This window comes from Camellia sinensis, chromosome 15, assembly GCF_055761805.1.
Source record: "Camellia sinensis isolate YWXY chromosome 15, ASM5576180v1, whole genome shotgun sequence".
Taxonomy (NCBI): Eukaryota; Viridiplantae; Streptophyta; class Magnoliopsida; order Ericales; family Theaceae; genus Camellia; species Camellia sinensis.
The window spans coordinates 6,159,934-6,186,123 of record NC_138975.1 but is presented as its reverse complement, the minus strand read 5'-3'; the positions used below and the strand labels follow the sequence as shown (position 1 = coordinate 6,186,123).

Genomic DNA, 26,190 nt, shown 5'->3' with positions numbered 1-26,190 from the left:
TCTGGTGGTAGCCTCTATATGCATCCAAAAAGCTAAGTCGGTTATGTCCTGCCGTTAAGTCCACCAGTTGATCTATCCTTGGTAGAGGGAAGCTATCTTTTGGGCACGCCTTGTTGACTGTTTTGTAGTCGACGCAGACACGCCATTTACCATTCTTTTTTGGCACTACGACGGTGTTGGAGATCCATTTTGGGTAGTGCACTTCCCTTATCGCTCCTACCTCCAGCAGGTTGCCTACCTCTTCTGCCACTATTTCGGCGTGGTGGAGTGCCGATCTGCGTGTGCGTTGAATGACTGGTCTGGCAGATGCGTGGACATTGAGTTGGTGACTGATGAAGTTTGGATCAATGCCTGGCATGTCGTAAGGTGTCCAGGCAAACACTTCGATATTAAAGGTCAAGAATTCCAAGACCTCTAATCTCTCAGCGCTGGACAATGATGAGCCAAGCAAGAAGAACTTATCCGGGTTCTTCTCATCTATTTTTACCTCCACCAAGTCTTCCACCGCTTTCTGATCAGCCTCTTTGCCGACGTCCACGAATAGTTCATTACTCTCTGGTTCTTCCACCGAATGAACGTATCCTTTGGCAGCTCGGCTTCCATTCACTGTGGCGAAGCATTGTTTTGACATGATCTGATCGCCATAGACTTCTTCAATTATACCGGCGTCATTGGGGAACCGCATTACCTGATGGTACGATGACGCTACCGAACGCATGGCATGTAGCCAAGTTCGGCCCAGGATGATGTTGTAGGTGGAAGGGACCTTCAATACCCAGAACTCCACTTGTTTTGTTACACTTCCTGCTCTGACTGGAAGGATTATTTTGCCGACAGGCCACTCTGGCATGGAGTTGAATCCAATCAGGGGAGAAACTGCAGGTGCCAAGTCTTTGTCTTGCAGCTTTAGTTGCTTGAATATGTCGTAATACATGATCTCACATGAACTACCCTGGTCAATCAGAATCCGCTTGACGTCAAAATCCTTGACTCGGAGAGTGACAACCAGGGCATCATTATGGGGGCAGTAAATTCGTTCCAAGTCCTTATCCGAAAAGGACATGACGTTTGTTGCCTCTGTCCTCCCCTTCTTGATGGCGGGTTGGGCACTTAATACTTCCCTAAAATGCTCAGCCTTCTTGATCGAACCTCTAAGCTCGCATACGCGCTCAGGTTCAAAAACTCCATGAATTACATTGATAATGCCTTGTGGTGGTGCATCGTTTGGCATTCTGTTGGGTTGGTCATTATGATCTTGGGGGGCCGGTTGTGCTCCTCCTTCAATGTATTCGTCCAAGTGGCCTGCTGCCACCAATTCTTCCAAGTGCTGCCTCAGTGGTGTGCAATTCTCAGTTCGGTGTCCTTTTTCTTTGTGGAAGGTGCACCGAGATCTGTCGTCGTAATTCTTCTGAGCTTCCCCTAGCTTGGCTGGCCACTTGACGAATGGCTCGTCTTTTATTTCGCTCAGAATCCGATATATTGGTTTTTTGAACACCGTTGTTATGGCAGTGCGGATTCTCAACCATCTTTTGTCTGGGTCTTCTCCGTTATCTCGTCTGCCACGCCCGTTTTTGTTCTGTCTATCTACTGTATTGACCTTTGCTGAGGTCTTCTTTTCTGGTACTATGGTAGCGCTAGATTTCGCCTTTGCACGTGCGCCATCCTCTTCTACCCTGATGTGCTGATGCACTCTCTCCATCAGGGCCTCCATGGTGAGGGGTGGCGTCATGGTAATTGAATCCCTTAGTCGGTTCCCTACTGGTAGGCCTCTTTTATATTGCGCAATGGCTAGATTGGTGGGGCAGTCTCCAATCTGGTTGAATGTCTCCCAGTAGCGACTGTTGTAAGATCTGAGGGTTTCTTTCTCACCCATGTCGATGGAGAGTAACTGGTCTATCTCCACCGGTGTTTTAGTATTTGTCCGAAACCTTGTTACGAACGCTTCTGCCAATTGGGCCCAGGAGGCTATGCTGCCCTCTGGGAGCTTTTCGAACCAAGTCAAGCCTAAGTCGCCCAGACTTGACGGGAAGAGTATGCACATTAGGGCCTCGTTTCGCCTGTACACAGCCATGACTTGGCGAAAGTGGCTCAGGTGAGAATACGGGTCCGTCTTCCCTTCATATGTATTGAACTTCGGCTGAAGGAAGCCTGATGGTAGGGGTGCGTTTTCGATCGCTGGGACAAACGGCGAAGTCTGTAGTCTTGCCAATGCCTTGTCCGTTGGTTCGTAGGCCGGTCGCGGTATTGGCATTCCAACCTCGACGCTTCCGTGCGTCCGAGGAGCCAACCGTTGTAAGGCCGAAACTCGGTGTGGATCCCTTGCCCTGGCATCCTCCTTGCATCGTGCTTTTTCTTCTAGCACGGTTCGTAAGTCGGATGACCTGGGTAGCTCGGTTTGTCTGGATCTGGTTTGGTGTGAATGTGAAGGCCAATACGTGCTTCCTTCAGTGTATGATCTTTCGGATCTCGTCCTCTCAGACCTAGAGTGACGAGTCCTTGAAGACAAGGAGTGAGTGTCGCCTGTCCTGAGGCTTCTGCTCTCTCCTTGGGAGGGCGTAGTATTCCTACTACGATTCTCTGAGTGGCGAGGGGGCGTCTTATGCTTGCGCCCCTCTCCTGTCGCCACATCTTTAGTCTTCATCTGGCGTTTTAAAGCCTCCATGTCCGCCGCCATCCTTCGAATTAGTTCATCTTGTTCCTTCACGCGATCTTCCAGGGCTTGAGGATCAATCCTCCTCCTTTGTCTGTCAGGACTCTGAGAGTGACGAGGGCTGCTATTCCGCCTTCCCCTGCCACTCCTCCTGGAGTTATGTTGTTGGGGCTCCAAATCTGCCATGGGAGGGACAGCAGGTAATCCTTCACGCCTTGCGTCCCCTTCTGGAGTTAGTCCGTCGACGGCGGACTGCGGCAAGTCTTCAATGTGTGCCATTGAATGAGAAAAGGAGAAGCTTAGTCAAGAGGTTTTTTTGTTCTTGTCTGTTCTTCCCACAGACGGCGCCAATTGTACGGGGAGGAAATAATTCTCCTCGTATAATCCTGTTGACCAAGTCCACGCTCCTCCGTACGACGTCGCTTTGTCACCTGAAAACACAAACGTGAGCTAGCCGGCGGGTGTGTGCCGGAAACCTCTCCGATGCCTAAGTCAGTAAGCTTGACAAATAGACAAAGCTCTAAGTTCTCAGAAAGATTGTGTTCAATTACCTCCTCCAAAGTGATGCTTGTGAGCTTTTATAAGTTTCATATGGCACAATCCTAGTAGGACTTGTATTTCTCCATGCAGAGTCCTCCTAGGATTCATTCTCCTAAGGATAATGCTTATCCTTTTACACCCTCCCCCACCGCTTAAACCAAGTGGGATGGTTTTCTTTATGGCCGAACTTCTATTTGGCCGAAGTAAAATTGGCTATACCGAGCCACAGAGGGCCGAACTATCCTTAGCTCGGTCTTCTCCCCTAACTCCTTACTTCGGCTGTTCTGTTCACCCTTGACGTACTTAGATCAAACTTCCAAGTAACAAGTTCTGACCGACCTAACCATTGTAAGTCACGACCGGACTAACTCCGAAACCGGCCTTCTCAGAACATACTGTGACCGGACTAACTCTGAGACCGGCCTAACCGTAAGTTGCCTAAAGACCGGAGTAGTTTTACTCTTCCTTGGGCCGAAGTAAATATCTCTTCTTGAGCCGGAGTAATTTCACCTCCTTGGGCTGAAGTAACTTTGTCTTCCCAAGGCCGGAGTAACTTTGCCCTTCTGGGCCGGAGTATCTATTGCGGCCTTCTTACTTAGTTCTTCGCGTGTTGGGCCTCAATGCCCAACTCGCGGCTCGGCCCAATTTTTCCCAAAAATTACCCTCTCAGTTCATACACATTAAATTACAATTATTCAGTCATGTTTAAATTACTGAATCAGAAACTCATAAATACGCACATTTTGCAATTTCAACTCTATTTTCAAGCAAATCAAGGCCCAAATAATCTTCACATTTATTTACATAATTTTAAGCCTAACTCAATTTCAATTAAATTTAATTAATTGTCAATTAAGGCTTAATTTGACTACGTCTAATTCTATGAACCTAAATTAGATGCTTAATTGAATTCTTATAACGCTCTAAATATCAAATTAAACCCATTTTCTATTTTTGAAACTCAATTTCATGAAATATCCATTTTCTTGAACCCAAGCTCTAACTCATGCTTAATCTCTCCTAAAACTCCATGAATCATGTTTGAAAATAAGTTTAGAATCATTGTTCTGTGGAAAATATGTCATGCATGTAAGGATTATGAACTAATTCATTCAATTCTTCCATATATATATATATATACATGCATGCCTTAATCCTTAGCAATATGAGCAAAACCTTCATTTGATCATCAATTCTTCTTAATTTCAGCCTTAATCTTTAAAAATGTTGCATGTGTAAATCTCAATTTCAAGAAATTAGAGAGAGAATGCTTACCTTACTTGTTGAATTATGAGAACTCAAGGCACTCTTCTACCTAAGTTCTTCTTTTCCTCCTCTTGGTGTTCTTTTCTTTCCTCTCTTCTACTCTTTGAACTCTCCAGCACAATCTCTCCCTCTCTCTCTACGTGTATAACTTGTATGACACCCAACAAGACCCACTAAACTCTCTTTTTCTTTTCTATTCAATTTATGGCCACACACTAATCCTTTTGATTCTACCTATTTTGGGTTTAATTAAAACAAAAATTAGGAATTATATGAATTCACTCAAATTAATTCAATCCTCATCCTTATAATCTTAATTACACTAAATTAAATTATATTAATGTATATTAAGCTCTAACTCCTATTTAATTATTTAATTCCAACCTATTAAAATTGACGAATCAGACGGAATCAATTTTTAATTAAACTTCCTGGATAACTCTAAAAATTTCAATTAGCATATCCTTGTACTCAATTTTAATTTTTGAACCCATTTATGTCGTCAATTTCAATTCCAAAGTTGTATTCTCAACAAATAATTTCTCAATTTGGACAAATATACATGAATTAAATCATATAATTCGCAATTAACACATGGATAATTCATATAATTATAATTTGCATTTTTTGGGGTGTTACACTTCTCATATCATTAAAAATTATTAATTGACTTAATGATTTATTTGTTAGCAAAATAGTTAACTGAAAAATATTTCTCATATCATTACAAATTGTTAATTTACTTAGTGATTAACTTATTAATAAAATTGATTATTCGTTATGCGAGTATGATTTATGTATTAATAAAATTAGTTATTTGTATATATACGTATTTTCTTTTGCTTCTTTATTAGTTTAGTGAATTATATATCTTAATAGTTTTTTTAGATGAAAGAATTATTTTAATATTTGTTTTATATTTATCTGTTGAGAAAAGTTGCACACTACAATTTTTTTTTTTTATAAATTCAAAATAAATGTTAAAAACTCATAAATTCACCCAAAATGATATAATAGTAAAATTGAAGTCTACATCATTGGTTGTGTAACAAATTAAAAAATGATACATAACATACTACATAATTCTATTATATACCTAATGATTTATTCTATTTAATTTTATAGAACAATATTTTAATTTTAAAAAAATTATTAAAATACAAAACTTAAATATACTGTAATAATAGCCCATGTCTTGCACGGGCCTTCTTAAACTAATATATATATATATATATATATGTATATTGTTTTTGTTTTGATGATTGTTACCGTACATTACATTGTAGAATGCAAGTATATATCATACAATATTGTCTAGGTTACTGATTTGAACAAACGATTTGCCATTTTAATAATAATAATGAAAAACTACTATGTTTATGGAGTTATTAGTTATTGTATATATCGCAGACATAGCTGAGTGTGATAGGGCCAAACTGTTTTTTGTCTTATTTATCAACTTTTTGCACGTGGGCTTGAATACTAGTAGTAGCGAGTCGTTTAGTTTGACAATTTCAGTTCTGGAATAAGCTCTCTCTCATCGCCATTACTCTTACATATCGAGCATCGGAGCTAATCAGAAAATGATATTATCCACACCCACCTCCTTATCATCACTTATCATAAGAAAGTGATGTATTTTTGTGGTGCATAAGTTACAAATGTTTATACATTCAGTCCAAAAAAAAAAAAAAAAAAAGTTAGAATGTTTACGCTATGTAAAAAGCACTCGGATCCCTTATGATTGGTAATGTTTATATATGGTATGTATTATACCATTTTATGATAAAGATTACAAATGAAAAATTTATAGTGTCCATTCTTAAGGTGAAAAGATACAAATCATTGTCAAGAAAGAAAGTGATACATAAGCCCATTTTGTAGACTCAATTTTTAGATCTAGTGATGTGTCAACAAAATGATTAGTTAATGATTACAAAATAAATAAGAAAGAAAGTTAAACTTGAATATTTTAATAGAATGTCACATTATTGAGTATAGACAGTGAGTCTAGTTTTTATATCTAAATAGCAATATACTCTTATTGGGAGTTATTTGTAATGGAAAATGTTTCAACATATTATAATGTTTGCCATAGAAGATTTACGTTTTGTTATGATATAATAATGTCCTATGAACCATAACAACTGTCTTCGTCATATCCAATCTTTTATCTCATGGTACAACTTGCATCTCATAACGTTATTCATAATGCCATCACATACAACCCAATCCCCTCCCTCAAAAGAATAATGATAATAATAAATAGATAAAATAAAATCAAGCAAAGCAAAAAAAAAATTTTAAAAATGTGTCGAAGATGGCATAAAGACGTTGAAATCTAAGTAGATGAGGAAAGCACATATGGGCCTATATAGACACGTGTTGGAAAATTTTATTATTAAAATTCAAAAAAAAAAAAATACACATAAATCCATCAAAATTATGTGACTATGATATTAATATTTCTAAAATTAAGAATCGTTTGGGACGTTTGTTTTTAAATAAATGAGAAAGTTTAGTGCACATAAAATTTTATAAAATGTGACACAAGAATGAGATAAGGAGTGGAACATATTCTGTTAAATGAGTGGAACGCATTCTGTTAAATTATTGATCATGTTGGGAAAGTTGGTTAAGGGTTTTTTTTAGACTAAAATTTCTAACAAGACAAAATAAGTTAATGTCACATTAAATCCATAATCTTTTAACTTTTTCTCTCACAAATATAACATCTAACTATAAAAAAATCTAACTATTTTTTCAAATATAAAAACTTTAACCTACAAAAATAGTCAAAAATTAAAATAGTCAACGCTCCAAACGAGGCTATTATGTGTCCAAACATATCTGAAAATGAATTGCTCCAATTCAACAACATTATTTTGTACAAAAGTTGTTTATATATATGTTTTTCTGATGATGATAATGATGCTGTATAATAGGTGAGGCCATTATGTGTCCAAGCATATCTGAAAATGAATTGCTCCAATTCAACAACATTATTTTGTACAAAAGTTGTTTATGGCTCCGTTTGGAAAGTTGGTTTTGAGGTTTTTTTGGGTTAAAATAGTCACAAAAAACAAAATAGACTTTTTAACCCAATAAGATAAAATATCACATCCAACCCATAATCATTACATTCTTTCTCTCACAAAAAAGTCAAAAAAAGCCAAAAAAATCAAAAGTCCTTCCCAAACTAGGCTTTTTAACCCTAGGCTAAAATAGCCAAAAAAATCAAAAAGGCAACCCACTTCCCAAACGAACCCTATATATATGTTTTTCTGATGATGAGGATGATGCGGTATAATAAGTGTTAGATGATATGATGATGCTATATATATATATATATCTAAATGGGAAAGCCTATGATTCTAGAGGTGTTGTACCCTATTACAAATTGACGTAATATCAATAATAAAATACGTAATTTCATTATAAATTAACATAATAAAATGTTCAAAATTTTATAATTGATGTTATAAAAATTTGTAACTTGATTAAGACAGTTTTTTTATTACGCCAATTTATAATGAAATTACATATTTTATAATTGATATTATAAAATTTTATAATAAAATTATATCAATTTATAATAAGGTACATACAACATGCACCCCTATAGTGTTTCCCCATATAAATACATAACTTGTGGAAATGGAAGTTAAATGGGGGCCTAAGAAACCAAAGGGGGCAAATAGCACTAGGCCATGTCATTTTGCTGTTGCAAAAAGTATATATGTCATCTCATGTAATTAATGATTTTTTTTTTAAATAAAGGCCAAATCCACTGCCCACTTGCAAGAATCCTATTTAAAATCAGAACAAACCCTGTACGAACTAATCTCAAGAAATTTATTACAACTAGTAATATTAAACATGAGACCTGGAGACAACACATTCTCAGGTCCAAATTATGCCTTAACGTGTGTGTGTGAGAGAGAGATCATTAACAATGGAGTTATGTAACCAAACCAAACCATACCCATTTGCGTGAGTTGCTTCTTTTTTTTTTTTTTTTTTGGAAGGAATAGTGAGTCGCCAAGTTGTAACAAGAAGAAGTATCAACATTGTTTGAATAATATTTTATTTTATATATATGTACAAAAAAAAAAATTCCCAACTTTGTGAACTCAAAAGTATTGTTTCAATCTCCTCGTGGACTCAAAACTTACTTTGTTGATTTGCTTCTTGTTTCTATGCATTAGATGATCTTTAGACGATTTCTTTAGTCTTTTTTAGCTTCTTATTATTATTACAAGCAAGCGCATAATAGATAAAAGGGCAAATTTTACTTTGCTCCATTTGGTTTGGGTCACATGTGCTTTATCCAGGAGCTTCTATATGCACACACCATATCTCCTCTTTCTACACACTTAATGAGAGAGTGTGTTGGGAAGTTGTGTGTGAAGGATGTGTATAGAGAAAGAGTGGTGTGTGTAAATAGATACTCCCGCTTTATCCTCTTTAACATTTAGAAATGACCACATAATCCCTACATGATTTGTAGACTGAAGTGTACCATTAAACATTTTACCCAATTTAACAGCAAGTGTGAAACACAACATTCCGTTCAACTTAACAAGTATGATACACATGACAAACATAAGAAGTTATATGCACATTTTCAAATTTTAATAGAATAAATCGCACATGGAATAAAGCACAAGGGTTAAAGTGCATTTTGTCTTCCAAACAAATGACGAAAATTCAAGAATATTTTAGCCTTTTTCATTAAATTGTTGACGGACTTAACGTTACACTTCAGTCTACATGATCAGTTTTAAACGTTAGGCGATAAACCGTACATGACCCAAATCATAAAGGGTAAAGTGAGTTTGCCCTAGACAAAAACATACAAATATATAGGAGTATGAACAGCAAAGGAATTGGTGTCATTATTATTTAATTAGGAATCTAGTAACAACAACATACTTAAATCCTTGCTTAGGGCAGTGTTCATATCATATATACAACTATTAACCATCAATCAACTATATGTATCTTTCCTATATTCATAATTTACTTCTTTTTCTTTCTTTAATTTTTAAATTTATAAAAAAAACCAATAAGCAAGCTGTCTTCATTTAAACCTAACCAGCATCTAACACGTAAATATCTATGTGTCACAATATAAACACACACACGAGGGCATGCACACAATATATATATATATATATATATAAGCAGCAAGAAGCGGCCGGCTCCTCATCATAGACCTCTCTCTCTCTCTCTCTCTCTAGAGTATTCATGGCTTCAATTACAATGAAAAAGGTGGAAAGGATCAGGCAAGTAGTAAAGCTAAAACTAGTGATGAAGAGGTGGAAGTCCATAAGCCTCAAGCGCAGTGGGAAGCTACTCTCTTCTTCCTCTAATAATAACAATGACAATGGCATCGTCTTAGACTCCTACGATGGTACCAGTACTAGTACCGACACTGCTGTTTCTTCTACTCATCAAAATCACATCCCTCTGGGCTTCCTTGCTGTCTACGTTGGATCAGAACGAGAGCGGTTCTTAATCCCAACTCGGTTCTTGAACCTTCCCATCTTCAAATGCCTTTTAGAGAAGGCTGAAGAAGAATATGGGTTCAATTTCACCGGAGGGATAGCACTGCCATGCAAGGTCGCCTTCTTCAGGATAGTATTGAAGCATCTTGAGAAAGACGAGCACAAGTTTGGTGGGTTGAAATTAGATGAGTTCTTGAAGATGCGCTCAAAAGTAGTCAGTAGTAGTACTACTACTACTAGTACAAGTACTAGTTTTGATTGTTCATGCAGCAAGCAAGTTAACAACTCTTCTCCTTGTCATTCCTTCACTCCTGTGTTGCAGAAATCGAGGGTTTAGGTTGAAACCACCTTTTTTTTTTTTTTGCGATAAATAAAGGCAATTTATTAACGAACGAGCATGAAGACGATGCAAAAAATACCGCTGAGATTATCAACAAAACCCAAAAACTAAGCATGAAGAACATCTATAAAATCCACAAAAGCAAACAAATCTGGAGGCAATAGTACTCGTCACCCAACTATACAGAATCACCAGAAACTGTGCCTTCATCCAAGCCATTGGGTCATCCACTCCTTGAAAAACGCATCGGTTCCATTCCAACCAAATCATCCGCATTAAACACAAAGGTGCCAAAGTCCATGCCTTCCTACACCTCTTCCCCCCCAAGTGTGATTGATGCCCCTTTTGTTTTTTGTTTTTTTAAAGGTGACTGATGATATTGTCTTTTATCTGTTCTATTTCATTTTCAAATTTCAACATTCCTTGAGTCTGTTGTTGTGGTTCGGTACTTGGGTTGGGTCTAGTCTGAGATGTCAAATGTGATGTAGAAAGATAATAAATTATTGTACTTGTTATGATTTTGTAAGAATTCATTGTGTTTAAAGAAAAGGCTGATTGTGTCCAGTGTTTGATGTTAAATGGAGTATTACTTTCTATGGTGGTGACAGTTAATTTTGATTATTACAATATTAAAATTTAGAAATATTATTTATCGGTCAGGGTGGGGACAGCACTTCAAGATTGGAGTGTCCATAAGAATAATAATAGGTGAGTCACATAGTGTGGGTAGCTCTAACCGGATCGGGTTATAAAGGGTTTGTAATAAATTTTGAATTGCTTTAGTTTTGGGATTTTTAATACATGATTCCTGAATTTATCTACTCCATGTTATTTATGAAATAATCAATCAATTAATACTCAACCCTCTTACGAGCTATTTTTTTAAAGATTTTTAGCATTTTTCTTAATTAAATATAATCACTAAATACTACTCATTATAGGCCAATAAACACCCTCACATTGCCAATTTAACTTGAATCATATGTATATAAAAAATAAAAATAAAAAGCACACACAAATGGGTGTTGTATTAAATCCAAACTTGAAAAGCAAGCAAAGATGTTTTAATTGGCTTTTTATTACCAAAAAAAATAATAATTAAATATTATTCATATCATCTATCACCTTCAGCTCAAACAAAAACATTAAAAGAGGTTGGATTACATAACTTCATTTCAAGCTCATAAAACTTAAAAGAGCACATATACCTGATGTGGGATGGATTGACTGACACGATTCTCTTGAGGGAAGGCTACAAAAATATGGAGAAGACAACCGAAATACACAGTACGAAGACTCTGTTTTGCAAACTAAGAATTTTGGGCTGAATTTAAAATTAAAAAGAGGGCCCAAAATAAAGCATACAACAAGGAAATCAATTCCTTTGGGCCTTAGAATCAAAAAGAAATTTTTTGGGCCAATCCAGCAATCAGCCCAAGTCAGCCAGGCGGAGCCCAGCAGCCCAAAGCCTCAAGGACCGCCCAGCCCAGCGATGCAGCCAAGCAGCCCAAAGCCGCGGCCTAGCATCTCACGCCCAAATCGGCACGTCAACCCTCCGCGCTCGAACCCGCGTCCGTCTGCTCCGCACGACCCGCGCACTGATCCGCGCGTTGACCCGTGCGTTGACCAGCAGTACAAGCCGGTTTCACCCAAGCCGGCTTAAGCCGGTTCAACCCAAACCTTGAACTGGCAGCAGCTTGGTTCAAGGGGTTTTTCTACTCGTTCTTGCTCATTTCAAGGCCGTTTTTAGTCATTCAAAAACCAAAATTTTCAGAATTTTTTTAAGAATTTTTCTGTGGGTACTTGTACTACATTTTCAAAAGAAAAAATTCAAGGAGGAGGCTATCCAAGGGTGTTACCAAGGAAAACATCCAAAGAAACATTGTTTAAAAGGCACCATTGTGTTCTTTGGGCACGTGACTATTATTACAATACTCATAAGCAAAGTGTTGGGTTTAAAAGGCCATTGGATTTTCATCATTCTTCTTACCCAAGGCAACAAAACCGTTCCATTCCTTCACATCATATTCATCACAGGGACCGATTCAATAACTACAAGGCTTATCCTTATTAAGACATGTTGTTGTCTTTAATTTTGCTTATTTTTATTTTTTATTTTAGTATTGTAATATTTACATTTGAATTTTCATAGTAACACATTTTGTTTTAATATGGCTATTAAAAATACCATGGATTCTTCAAGAATCGAGATGCTTAATGGAAATAATTTCCGAGCATGAAAACGCCATATTTCTTATCTTCTTACACATGAAAAAACATTGCACACTTTATCCACTTCAAAACCAAATGATGATTCTAATTAGTTCCAAAATAAATGGATAGAAGATGATGCAATGGCAAAGGCAACTATGTTACATAATATGAAAGATAACATTATTCCGCTTTTTGAAGAACATGAAACTGCAAGACAATTAATGGAAGAACTAGAAAGTAAGTATGGAGTTCAATCGGATACTCAAATTCAATTGCTCTTGGACAAATATAATAACACTCGTATGAGTGATAATGATAGTGTTGGTGATCATGTTAATCAAATAGAATTAATTGCTAAAGAATTATCCAATGCTGGTCACTCTTTGTCGGACAAAATGCAAGTAACTACCATACTTAATAGTCTTCCATTGTCTTGGGATCATGTTATCACATATTTAACTCATAGCGGACGAGGAATTTCAATGGTAACATTGTCTGTACTCTTAGTTTTGGAAGAAGAAAGAATGAAGCGCAGGCGTCAAAAAAGTTTGTCTTCTAACTTGTTGATAGCACAATCTACACCACAACCACATAATAATACCCACACACCATTCAACAAGAAAAAGACGACTTCTTTCAAGAAAAAATGGAATAAGGGATTTCAGAAAAGATGGAAGAAACAGCAAGAATGACAAAAATAACATCACAAGCATCAAATTGGCTCATGTTACAAGTGCGGTCAAAAAAGTCATATCAAAGCCACTTGTCCTCAGAAGGTATATATATGGATAACAGTAGTAATTTTTGGGATAAGTTTAGAGAGTCCATGATCCCCCTTCATCCCTAACTCCTATTTGTCACTGAATATTTTACAATTTTAATTAAACAGTGTATGTGTGGGTAGAATTCGAAAGTTATATAAGTGGTGAAAAATTCACATGAAATATTTTAGTAATTTGTAATTTTTTACCCTTACATTCTATTTATTTGTAAATTTTACTTTGAAAAAATTAAGACATGTCGGGTCAAGTTACCCTTCCCCCACATTTGACCCAAACTTGATCAAAATTTTTATTTCCAATCTCAGAACTTACTATATTTAAAAAAAATAAATAAATAATCCAAACCCATTCCATTAGGATCCGGAAGGTCAGGGACCAGGTTGGATTTTTCTACTATCCCTATTCCCTACTTTGTTCCAGCATTGGTAGACTATCACATTCATATAATGACTATAGATAGAGAGCATTTTTTTCTAACATTTCTTATTTTCTTTTTCAATCAACCAAACAACAAGAAACCTCAAATCCTTTCTTCTAGGGGAATTCAATAATCCAATTCTCTTTTGTCCTCCTCCCTTTCCTTTCCTATCCTCTCCTCTCCTCCTACGATCCTATCAATACATAACAACATATATTAGGCACTCTTCCCTCCCCCTTCCTTATTAGTTCTAGGTCTTCACAACGTCATTTCCAACCTTTATTTATAAAACTGAATAAAAATTGAAATACATTTGATATGGAAGACAAACTCAAATTTTGAGTAAAAAACTATCAAGTTTTGAATGGATGGTAAGAAAACTTTGAATAAAAGAAACCTATATTTCAAGTTTTGATTGGGTTGAAATTTGAGTAAATGAAACGAGTCTTGTCAAAATTTGGTAAAGACTCCAATTTGGTATTAATTTAAGGTGAATAAAGGAGTGGAGAGCGGACTTTAGTGATTTTTCACTCAAATAATTTTTAAGATTTGGAATAAGGATTGAAGACGTTCTAATAAGATGAGATGCTCAACAAAACATGCAGTTGTTAATGTAAAAGATAATTGGGAGATTTGAGATTTGATCGATAGACAGGATGGTGTTGGTGCTAAAAGTTGGATTCCTCCATCAATAGGGTGCAAACAAGACATAAGGAATGACATGGCGTAGGTGACGTGGAAAGAACATAAAGTATTGGCCAAGATGGCGTGAACAAATGCTGGGATAAGAGATAAAGAAGAAACCGATCAAAGAGGAATTTGAAATTCAAATACAACTCCTGGAATGAAAGGATAAGCATGTAGAGAATGCGAGGATCTAGGAAGATCAAGATCAAGATCAAGATCAAGATCGAGAGCCTAGTCAAGAAACCAGTATAAAAGAAAGCTGAAGCCAGAAGAAAAACATCTCAAACCTCATTCACAAAATGTGATATTTATCTAGGAGTAGGTTATCTTAGCACTTTTGTTCTTGTTTAAGTTCTTGTAACTAGTGACAAGTAACAATTCATTCGAATTAATACATATTCTTTTTTGTTCTATCTTTTCTTTGCCTAATTACCTCCAGGGAAGTCCTTAATCTGTTTAAGGTATAGAACTCAACCACAAAGCCTAATTTTTTATTTGTGTTTACTTGAAATTTATTTGAGTCTGTCCATCAAATCATTGTCGATTAGGCTTAAACTAATTTTTTACCAACATAAATTGGCACGTCTAGTGGGACCATTCTAACTTGGAGTAATGATGAAGAAGAAAACTGAAAAAACTGAGACTGCTGATGCTAGCAAGAAAGTTACTGATGAGTCAGGCCTTCTAAGAGATCCAAGTAAGAGGCATTGTTGATAACACAGGGGTTCCTACTGGTTTCCCTGAATTTGGGGAAGACATGGATGTCATTGGGGACAGCCAGTCACCAATAGCTAGATACGGGGAGAAGTTGAGAGATGGACAAGACGCAACTAATGGGGGCTAATATCATGGCCTGGTTGCTGAACAAATAGAGAAAATGATCGTCTAGATTGGCCACACCTTTGAGGTAAGGCCAGAGCATCTCACAAAGAGTATAAGGGCAAAACTCAAAATGCTTGGGGGATTCGGCCCCACTCCCAGTCCTCCACCACCAGCCAAATTGGAAACACATGTAGCCAACGTACAATTTCAAACCCCTAAGGCGGTAAATTTCACCAGAGTAGTACCTCTTTCTATAGAACTCCAACTCTTCAAGAAAAGGAACAGGAAAGGTTTCAAATTAATCCCAATCAAACTTCTAAGGAACTTAAGCTCAACATCAATTATAGGGCACAAACTGGTCCCCATAGGCCCGCTGCACAAAGAGAGGCCTTGGAGGGAAAATCACATTACAATCCGACTTTTGAAACAAATAACAGACTACAACAAGGGGGCATAATTGGCCTTTAGAACAAGAAGAACCAGTAAATGACATGGTCAGGCCTATGCCAGGGGGTAGTTTGAAGCCCCTAGGTATGAGGAACCTGCCATCGACAGGCCAAGAGTAGGATAATATAACTTTGCTGACCAGAGGTCTAGGCAGCCAAACTATGAAAGGGGATCTGGTCAAAACTCCCTTATAATAAAATTTTAATGCATCAAGGACAAGCACAAAAAAATTTCCTTGAAAAGTCCAATAAATATCACTATTATCAAAATGTTCAACTTTAAAATAATATAACTTTTAATGTAAATGTCGATTTTTAATAAAATTAATATTTTTAGAATTCTCTCCTCAAGATCTATTAAATAAGATCTATGTACTATGAAATTCTTTTTACATTTTTTTATTATTATTATTGTTGAAATTGATGTAAACAATAATAGTAACATGTTACTCTGTTTAACAATAACATGTTACTTTATCTCACAAGGGCATATTACTCTGTTTGACAATTATTCTATTTGACAATAACATATTACTCTGTCTCACAGTAACATGTTACTCTGACAATATTGTCCAAGAAAAAAAAATATATATTTTATTTTGTCCTTACTCAATTATGTGTTTTCTCCTTAGAAGGTTTATGAAAATAAATAAATTGGGTTGTCCTTTTCACCAAACAAGGGTCTAAGAAAGAGGTTTTGACTAAATTTCCCAACTATGAAAACCCAAGGCCAAGGGGCCACCAAAGACCTAGGCAGCAGGCATACCAAGAACAAGGCTTTAGAAATTATGAGTCACAAAGAGGGCCTGGACCACCTCCTCGACATCTTGAGGAAGTAGGTGTTGGCCTACACCCACATCGACAGCAACATTGCCAACCTTAGGAGGGGCTTGGTATACCAAATGACCAACCACGCATAAATGAAGGGGTAGGATATGGCGCCTATAATGAGGAGCCGCATTTTGAACCAACCCAGGTAAATAGGCATCAAATCATGGAGATAATCCAGGAGATGTATGGCCTAAGCCTAATGTCACGGACTTAGACTTCGCAAGCCTACCGTGCGGCCTTAGATGCCTCTCAACGCTCTTGGTTGCACCTAAGTCAGCCTTACCCACTCAACCACACTAACGCACGCAGTTTAGGTGGAAGAATGCCACTCAACCACACTAACACACACAGTTTAGGTGGAAGAATGCCTTCACTATACAAGTTAACGTTTACAAGTATAGTCGTGTACAAAGCTTACAAGGCTCTCACACTCACACTCACAACTGTCACGGACTTAGACTTCGCAAGCCTACCGTGCGGCCTTAGATGCCTCTCAACCCTCTTGGTTGCACCTAAGTCAGCCTTACCCACTCAACCACACTAACACACGCAGTTTAGGTGGAAGAATGCCACTCAACCACACTAACACACACAGTTTAGGTGGAAGAATGCCTTCACTATACAAGTTAACGTTTACAAGTATAGTCGTGTACAAAGCTTACAAGGCTCTCACACTCACACTCACACTCACAAGTGCTTCACTCTTAGAGCTCTCTTAGATCTCCAGGTCTCTAGGTGCCTAGCAAATGAGATCCCTCACCCTTATATAGCCATACCCCTCCTCAATGGATGGCTAGGATCACTTTGATCCAAGGGCTACAAACTCTCATCTAGAACATTCCATAGAACTATCTAGGACAACTACCCTATCTACTACAATCTAGAACTCTCCACACTAGTGTAGTACATGGTAGGCTTCTCCAGGACATTCTAAGATGTTCCAGACCCATCCAGACTCTGCTGGACACTCCAAGGTTCTTCCACATTCCGGAATCTTCCAGCCCACTTCGGACCCTTCTACCACGTTCTAGAGTCTTCCAGCATACTCTAGGTTGGTCTCCCTCATTCCGGAACCTTCTAGCGCCTTTAGCATATCGCCCACGCTGCTCCTTGTGTCACATAAATTGTCGGGGCGTGACACTAAGGAGGCCTAACAGGCCAATGTTTAGAAAGCCATATCCTTATTGGATAGATGAGACCCCTCTTTCCAGAAACTTTAAAATGCCTGAATTCTCCTTATTCACTGGGGAAGAGAGGCAGTCGACCATATAACACATTGGCAAATTCACTATGCAATGTGAGGAAGCTAATTCCGACAATTTAAAACTGAGACTTTTCCACATTCATTGTCAAAGGTGGCCTTCACCTGGTTCATCAACCTGCCAAAAAACTCAATACCCACATGGCAGGATATGGAAAGTAAATTCCATGCTCAGTTTTATAGAACTAAGGCAGACATTAGTATGGTAGACTTGGCCAAATTTAGACAAAAGCAAGGAGAATCTACAGAACAATACATCGACAAATTTAAAAAGGCTAGAAATAGGTGCCACATTTATATGCCTAAAATAGAGGTGATAAGGTTGGCCCAAAATGGCCTTGATTTTGAGTTAAGGAAAAAATTTGAAAGAATGGAATTTAGAGACATTTTTGAGCTATCATCGAGGGCAACCAGTTATGAGTCCATTCTTAGAGAGGAACAACAAAGCAAAGCTACTGCTTTGGGCACATATTATCAAGACATAGAGCTAGAGACAGAAGTGGATATAGACATTGCCCCGATAATTGGCAAAACACCAATGACATGTGAAGCCTTAAGAAAGGTAGAAAAACCAATAAACATGCCTTCTATTCAGCCAACAAGGAAAATATGCCAATGACCCATCGACAGTACTCTTTTGATTTATCAAAAGCAGATGCTTTGTTCAATGAGTTGTTGACTGGGAAATTCTTGACATTATCCCAAAAGAAAAAGATAGAATTGGCAAAGAATATTGTAAGTGGCGTAATTCATTCAAGCATTCCACTAACAACTGGGTAACCTTTCGTAATTGTGTGCCGGACTTGATTCAGAAAGAAATGCTGAAATATGCTAAGAAGGACAAAAGGGTCATGGCTGTCGATGGAAACCCTTTCTCGGAGGTGGAAGATATAAACATGGTGTCTGTCAGTCTGAATGAACACACCAAAAATCCAAGGGTGTTGCTAAGTGAACTGGAAAGAGTTCACAACTTGTGGAAGGTGCTGGTAGCTGAAGGAAAGAAACCAGTGGTCAATCAGGACCATTTTGTCTGTTTCAGGTGCGGAACAGAAAGGGAGAAGGTACAAGCCATTGTGGTTAACAAAGTACAGAAACAGATGAAAGATTGTGGCCTGAGGCTTTAATACCATAGGCCAGCACGATTTGCAGACTTTTAATGGTGCGGAGTTGTTATATGATGGAGTAGACCCAGGGATTTTCACCACTGAAGTTGCAGAATATGGAGAGCCAGATGAGCCTTTCCTCTACCAAGGGGTACCAATGACTCCTTGTTTGGAAGGGGCCAATGCGATCAGAGCCTATCTAAGACAGCACAAACAACATAAGTAGACCGTCCAGCCAAGGAATGTTAGGACTCAAGGGTCCCATAATCAGGAGGACAGAACACATCCACATGGCCTGGAAAGGAGGCCAACAGAAAACATAAATGTTAGGCCATACAGTGGCCCCACAGAACCCATAGCGTTTGATAATCCCAGAATGGTCAGGCCTCCAGTGCCACCACACTATGGCTGGCAGGGGGTGGTACATCCGAAGTTTCCTAGAGGAGGTTGGAGACCTATGGGAGAGACAAGAACACAAAAAATGTGGGAGTAGAGGAAGTTTCATGCAATGATGTCCGAGCTTGAGGATCAGGGTCTGAAAACACCAAGGGCTCAGAATCTAACATGGTCCAAGGAAAAAAGGAATTCCAAAGTTGGTGTACCTAAGAACGCAGTGGTGTTGACACCAGGAGATGGTGCTAAAGAGGCTTCCAAGCCTGTAATAGCCTATAAGAAACCCATACCCATCACAGAAGCGCTTTGCTAAGACAGAGAATTAAAGAATTAGAGAAAGATGACAGAGCCTACTGGTATGGGAAAAGATGAGGATAAATTAGAAAGCTTTGAAGATTTTGGTGAGAAAATGGCCATTTAGTTTGGCAGTTTCCCCCTTGCTGATTGCAATGTGGTCATGGCTATTCCCAAAAGGTTTCAAGGCAGACCAGACCTGCTAACACACTTGGTTGGAGATGTTGAGGACTTTACAAAAGCAGTAGCTCAGATAGCAGAGACAAAGGCCAGGATAGCAAGGTCGATTGAGGTGGTCAAGTCTATCGATGGAGACCAGGTAAGCCTGGGGAAGAGTTGATTAAACATTTAAGGCCTTTGTATGTACAAGTGCACCTGAATGGAATACCTGTCAACAGGGTTAACATCCTCCTTTCCAAAACTTTGAGGATGCTAGGAAAAACATCGATAGACTTGACAACAATTAGTAATTTTGCAGGGAGTTCATCTGATGCCAAAGGGGCGATAGTTCGGAGGTTACGAATTGGGACAAGGGCCATGAGTACCACCTTCTTTGTGGTCGATTCCACCTCAAATTACAACCTATTACTGGGGAGAGATTGGATCCATTTAAATGGATGTGTGCCCTTTTCACTACACCAAGCACTTATTTTTCAAACCAACCAGGAAGGAAGGAAGACCAATGGGAAAGATGGCATGGAGGTTTACTGGGCTAATGATAACCCTTTCATAGCAGATGTGCACAACATTGAGGCAGCACTGTATGAGGAAAACTTGGGACCAGTGGACGTGGTGTCTGAAGAGATGAAGTCACAAGACAGGAGCATTACTCCTGAGGAGTTTCAAACCTACATAGATGAGAGATTTCGACAGATTGGCCAAGACTTGGCCAAACCCAGCCTGATACAAAAGAGGCAGGGTGAGCCAATCATTGAGTTGGCAGCTGAACCAGATTTTTGAGTTATGAGTACAAATAATGAGGATGATGTTAGTGTAGTTTGATTCACCTTCTTTAGATAGTTTACTTTTTTGCAAACAAAGTCAGTCCTAGAATGTTGCCTTCATGTTCATGGGCTGAGTGTGTAATTGACAATCGCCCTCTTAATTTTAAGGAGATCCAAGCAGAACCTACTAAGTTAGATGACCTCAAAGCTGATACACAGGATCCTTCAAAGGAATTTGATTTAGGGGATAAAACTTGCAAGAGGCCTATATTTGTTAATGCCAATTTATCTAATAAATACAAGGAAAGGCTAGTTAGCCTTCTTTCTGATTACATGGACTGTTTTGCATGGAACTATGATGAAATACCTGGTTTAGACAGGTCATTGATAGAGCATAAGCTTCCAATAAGAAGTAAATTTGTTCTCCACAAACAGCCCCCAATAATAATGTCCAATGAAATTGCCTTATTGGTAAAAGAAGAAATTGAAAAACTGCTTTGTCCAATGCGGTGCCTGTTATGAAAAAGAGTGGCAAATTGAGAGTTTGCATCGATTTCAGAAATTTAAATATTGCAACTCCTAAAGATGAGTACCCAATGCCTGTGACTGACCTGTTAGTTGATTCAGCAGCCAAACACCAAATTTTGTCCTTTATGGATGGACATGTTTGGTACAATCAGATCTTTATCAACCTAGAAGACACCCACAAGACACCTTTCAGGTGCCCTGGGGTCTTAGGCACTTTTGAATGAGTGGTTATGCCATTTGGCCTAAAAAATGCAGGGGCCACCTACCAAAGAGCCATGAACTTAATTTTCCATGATTTAATTGAAAAGTTTTTAGAAGTATATATAGATGATGTGGCCATTAAATCAGAAAGTTTTGACGAGCATTTAGACCACCTTCGACAGACCTTTCAGAGAATGAGGTCTCATAGGCTAAAATGAACCCACTGAAGTGTGCATTTGGGGTGTCTGCTAGAAACTTTTTAGGTTTCCTGGTTCATCAAAAAGGCATAGAAGTGGATGCCAACAAGGCCAAAGCCATATTAACAGCAACACCTCCAACCAATAAGAGAGAAGTGCAGAGTTTTTTAGGAAACGTAAACTTCTTAAGGAGGTTCATAGCTAATTTGGCTGGAAAAACTTTGGCCTTTTCACCTTTAGTGAAAGCTAGAGCAGACATGAATTTTAACTGGGGGAAGCCTCAGCAAGAGGCTTTTGACTTAATCAAAAGGTACTTGGCAAACCCACCAGTACTAATGCCTCCCATCAAGGGGAGACCACTAAAGCTGTATATATCAGCTTGTGAGAAATCCATTGGATGCTTACTGGCTCAAGATAATGAGAGTGGCCATGAGCATGCCATCTATTATCTTAGTAGAAGACTAAATGATGCAGAAACCAGATATAACTCAATAGAAAGACTATGTTTGGCCTTATATTTTGCTGCCATCAAGTTGAGGCATTATATGTTACCATTAGAGGTATGGGTGGTAGCACAGACTGATGTAATTAAATATATGTTGTCCCAGCCAATTATAAGAGGATGACAAGGCAAATGGTTGTTGGCCTTAATAGAGTACTGCTTCAAGTATGCTCCTCAAAAAGCTATCAAAGGCCAAGCCTTGGCTGATTTCTTGGCTGAGCATCCTAGTTCTTCTGTCAATGAAGACCTGTTCGAGGTCAATTTTGCAGAAAATACACCTTAGAAGCTAATGTTTGATGGTTCTAAAACAGAAGAAAGGGTTGGAGCTGGTGTTGTGTTTGTAGCACTTAATGACCAAGTGCATCAGTTCTCATATCAGTTGGATGAATTATCACATCCAATAATCAGGCTGAGTATGAGGCCTTGATTATAGGCCTAGAGCTAGCTATAGAACTTAAGATCACTAGCTTGCAAGTGTTTGGTGATTCTCAGTTAGTGATTAAGCAAGTTAGAGGTGAATATAGGTGCACCAGCGAAGCTTTAGAAAAGTAACTGGTTGAGGTACAGTGGCTAGAAAGTTTTTTCAGCCATGCAAGTTTTCAACACATGTTTCGACTAGAAAATAAGCAAGCCAATGAAAAGGCCCAGGCAGCCTTAGGGCCAAGGATCCCAAAGGGGAGCCAGGAAAGAGTAATCAGGATTCAAAAGAGGAATTTTTCCAGATTAAGGGATCGACAGAAAAACTTCCTGCCAGTGATGCATTTAGAAGTGGTAGAGGAAGACAGGAGATACCCTCTGATTAAATACTTGATGAGTCCTAATGAGAAGGTTAGTAGGCAGGTTAAGTACCAAGTCTTGAATTATGTCATCATGGGGGATGAATTGTTTAGGAAGGCCCATGATGGTACGACATTGTTGTGTGTAGGGTAGAATGAACAAATGAAGGTTATGAATGAGATGCATGAGGGCATATGTGAAGCCCATCAAGTTGGAGAAAAAATGAGATGGATGGTCAATAGATATGGCTATTTTTGGCCAGCAGGGGAGGTAGAGGAAGAGAGATGCTAGCAACAGTGCCAATCTCCCCTGGGGCATCAGCTATTGAAAAGGGTGCCAAAAGAGGAAAAAAAAACTGTAAGTACAAGGGAACAAAGTAAATAGCAAAGAGAAAAATAAGGAAAGCGCATATCTTGTAGATTTGGCCTTGTCGATGGGAAGGAGAGAGGCAAGACAGGTATTCTTCCAATGGCCTGTGGAAGATGACAGCACTAAGGATGGTCCACCAGTCCTTAAATCTGTTGCTCATACCAGCATTGGCTGAGAAAGCATAGAAGCTGGGTTGGTGTAGGAGTTTTCGGTTCTCAGTCAAGATGGCATAAGGAAATGGTTGCTCAATAAATTGAACCCTAGCATTTACATACTCGTGTATGGTAGGATGGACATAGGGAAAAGGAATACTCTGGATTAGGCCAAATTGCCTGGCCCATTGACAGGAGTTGTGGCTTTCAAAGCTACAGGTAGAATGTTTGTTATTAGAAAGGGAGCACCCCACCAAGATGTGCCTGGGTGTAAGGCAAATACTCCAAATTATTTTTTGAGCTTGCGTTTGATCATCTGTTAAGGAGGTTGGGTCAGCATACATGTAGGATAGAGAGGCAGAAGAAAAGAGAAAAGATTGGAAAGGAAGGGAAGGAATTCTATCGATAGTAAAGTTGAGAAAGGTTGAAAAATAGGGAAATTTGGCCATAAACCCCTCTTAACTTTCTTTTCTTGTTAAAAGGACAAAAAAAAATTAAGTACTTTCAAAACCCCCTTCTAATTATGAAATTTTGTATAAAGGACAATTTGTTATTTGAATATTTTATTTAACCATTATATCCTCTTTTTCTTCCATTTATTTTACAGCGCGCGCGCGCACACACACTCTCTCTCTCTCTCTCTCTCTCTCTCAAACTCGATGGTTGTTTATCGTCTCCACCATCTTCATCATCTATCAGCGTCGCTCATCCTCATCATCATCATCGGCCGACAACCACCATTTTTACCGTTAAACCACCACCATCTTAGATTTGATACCTACGAACTCATATTTGAGATCAATAACTTCAGATCAGAGATAAAAACAAACTTAGATTTGACAGAAAAATAAGAAATCGAGATATTTCAATGAAAAATTAAGAGTTCTTTGTTTGTTTGTTCATAGATCTAAAAGTAAAATTTAACTCTGGTTCGTTCATGTAATATGTACTATGTTTTCTTAACAGTAAAATTTTACTCTGGTTAACAACATACTTATCTGCTTAAGGACAGTAAAATTTTACTTTAAATCATAGTAAATTTTACTCTAATTCGGAGTAAAATTTTACTCTTTCTTTTTTACTTTAAAATTTATTATGATTCAAAGAAAAATTTTATTCTGAAATAAGTTGTAAGGATGGCTTTACAGGAGTGTTGTGTCATGAATTCAGAGTAAAATTTTATAATTGAAAGAACAAAGCATCATGAGAAGAAGAAGAAGAAGAAGAAGAAGATAGAGAGATAGAGAGACAGAACTCGAAAACAGAGGATCAAGAAAAGAAGAAGAAGAGAGAGAGCATAAATGGTGAGTCACACACTCACACACACATACACAAATGGTGAGTCACACACACAGAGCGCACGGACCATCAAAACTAGAGAAGAGAGAGAGAGAGATATCAGATTTGAGGTTTGCCAACCATCGCACACACACAGAGAGAGCGCACGGACCATCAAAACTAGAGAAGAGAGAGAGAAAGATATCAGATTTGAGGTTTGCCAACCATCGCAAATCGTCATTTTTCGATGACGACAATTGTGAATGATCTCAGATCTAAAGTTGTGGATGCAACAAATGATGGTGGTGATGAAGACAGTAGAGAAAGAGTTCCATGGTGAGCGGCAGTGGTGCCGATGGAGAGTAGCGATGGCACTGATGAAAAGAATAGTGATAAGTGTGAGATAGAGAAAAGAGAGATTGAGATGAGAGAGTGATTACAAGTTGACACACACACACACACACACATATATATGAGGGTATTATAGTAAAAGAAACATTTTTTAAAATATTTGAGGGTTTTGAAATGATCTATATAATTCTTGTCCTTTTGAAGAACAAGTTAGACACTGAAGGGTCTATTACCAAATCTCCTGGAAAAATACTGTGCAAAAGTGACAGAAGGAGGAGGTCGATGGGAAAGAAAAAATTCAGCATAAGTTTCACATTTAGGAGTATAACCTACTCTCCTATTGGACCTGATTTCTGAAAAATAAGCAAGAAACCAGGCCTGAAAAAGCCAGAAGGGGCCTCCCACACTCTGACTAATCTTTTTGTCATGAAGGGAAAAAAAGCCTCTATACATTGTGGCCAAAAGGAAAGGGGCAAAGGCTAATTGTCGACCTTCTTGGATCAGAAGAGCTAGAGTGAAGTATTCTTTGGTAATCCTAAGGCCACCCACACAAAAAAGGAAGTAGCATAGCCAATATAGGTAGAAAGCATTTTTTTCAGTTACTGTGGGTATGCAGTTTTCTTATAATAGTCCGAAATAAACTTGTTATAACTACTTACTTTAACATCATGCTTGACCTCTGGGGTTTTTAAAAGGGCATGAATATCCTAGCCAATGGCAAGAAGGCCAGTGAGATGCATAACATCAAGGATGGTAGGAGAAGCCATACTAGACTTGAGCATCATGGAATTGCAAGATGTCGACCAGAAGCAGGTGGTCGCACCAATCAGCCAAGGGTCCATCTCAAACGAAACAGTGGATAGTTGGATGGCATGATAGATACCCAGATTTTGCCACATATCCCCTTCAAAGGGGGTCATCCTCTTCGCCCAAGCTTTCCAAGCTTTAGTCGGTTTGGGCCATGATCTGGTGCCCGTCAACCAGTTCATCCATGAGAGAGAAGACTGGTCTAGAAGAAGAGTTTCTCCATCAACAATGGGGTACTAAGGGTATAGACCGTCTGGAAACGTGATCAGAAACACGGGCCAAGTTTTCCAGCACCAACAGTAAAACTGGTTGTTATTTGAGAGTCGAACTTGTTACTCTCAATAAATTGAACAATTTCATGGGGAACTGGCGAACCAGATCGGAACTAGAATTGGAACACATGACTGGAAACTTAGGTTTTTTTTCGAAGAGGAAGAGTTTGTTGCAAGAAGGGGAGGAGTGCTGCAAGAAAGAAGGAAGGAAGTAATGGAGAGGGAGAATTTGAAAAGCTTAAGTACCATTGTGTG

At 38.4% G+C, this 26,190-nt stretch overlaps 1 protein-coding gene across 1 annotated transcript; it reads left to right on the top strand.

Moving 5' to 3' along the window:
• The first annotated feature begins 9,706 nt into the window (after positions 1-9,706).
• Positions 9,707-10,303, top strand: LOC114290783 (protein SMALL AUXIN UP-REGULATED RNA 51). Its single transcript, XM_082909943.1, has one exon. It carries the CDS (start codon positions 9,707-9,709, stop codon positions 10,301-10,303), a length of 597 nt encoding a protein of 198 aa, XP_082766069.1.
• Positions 10,304-26,190: the final 15,887 nt, after the last annotated feature.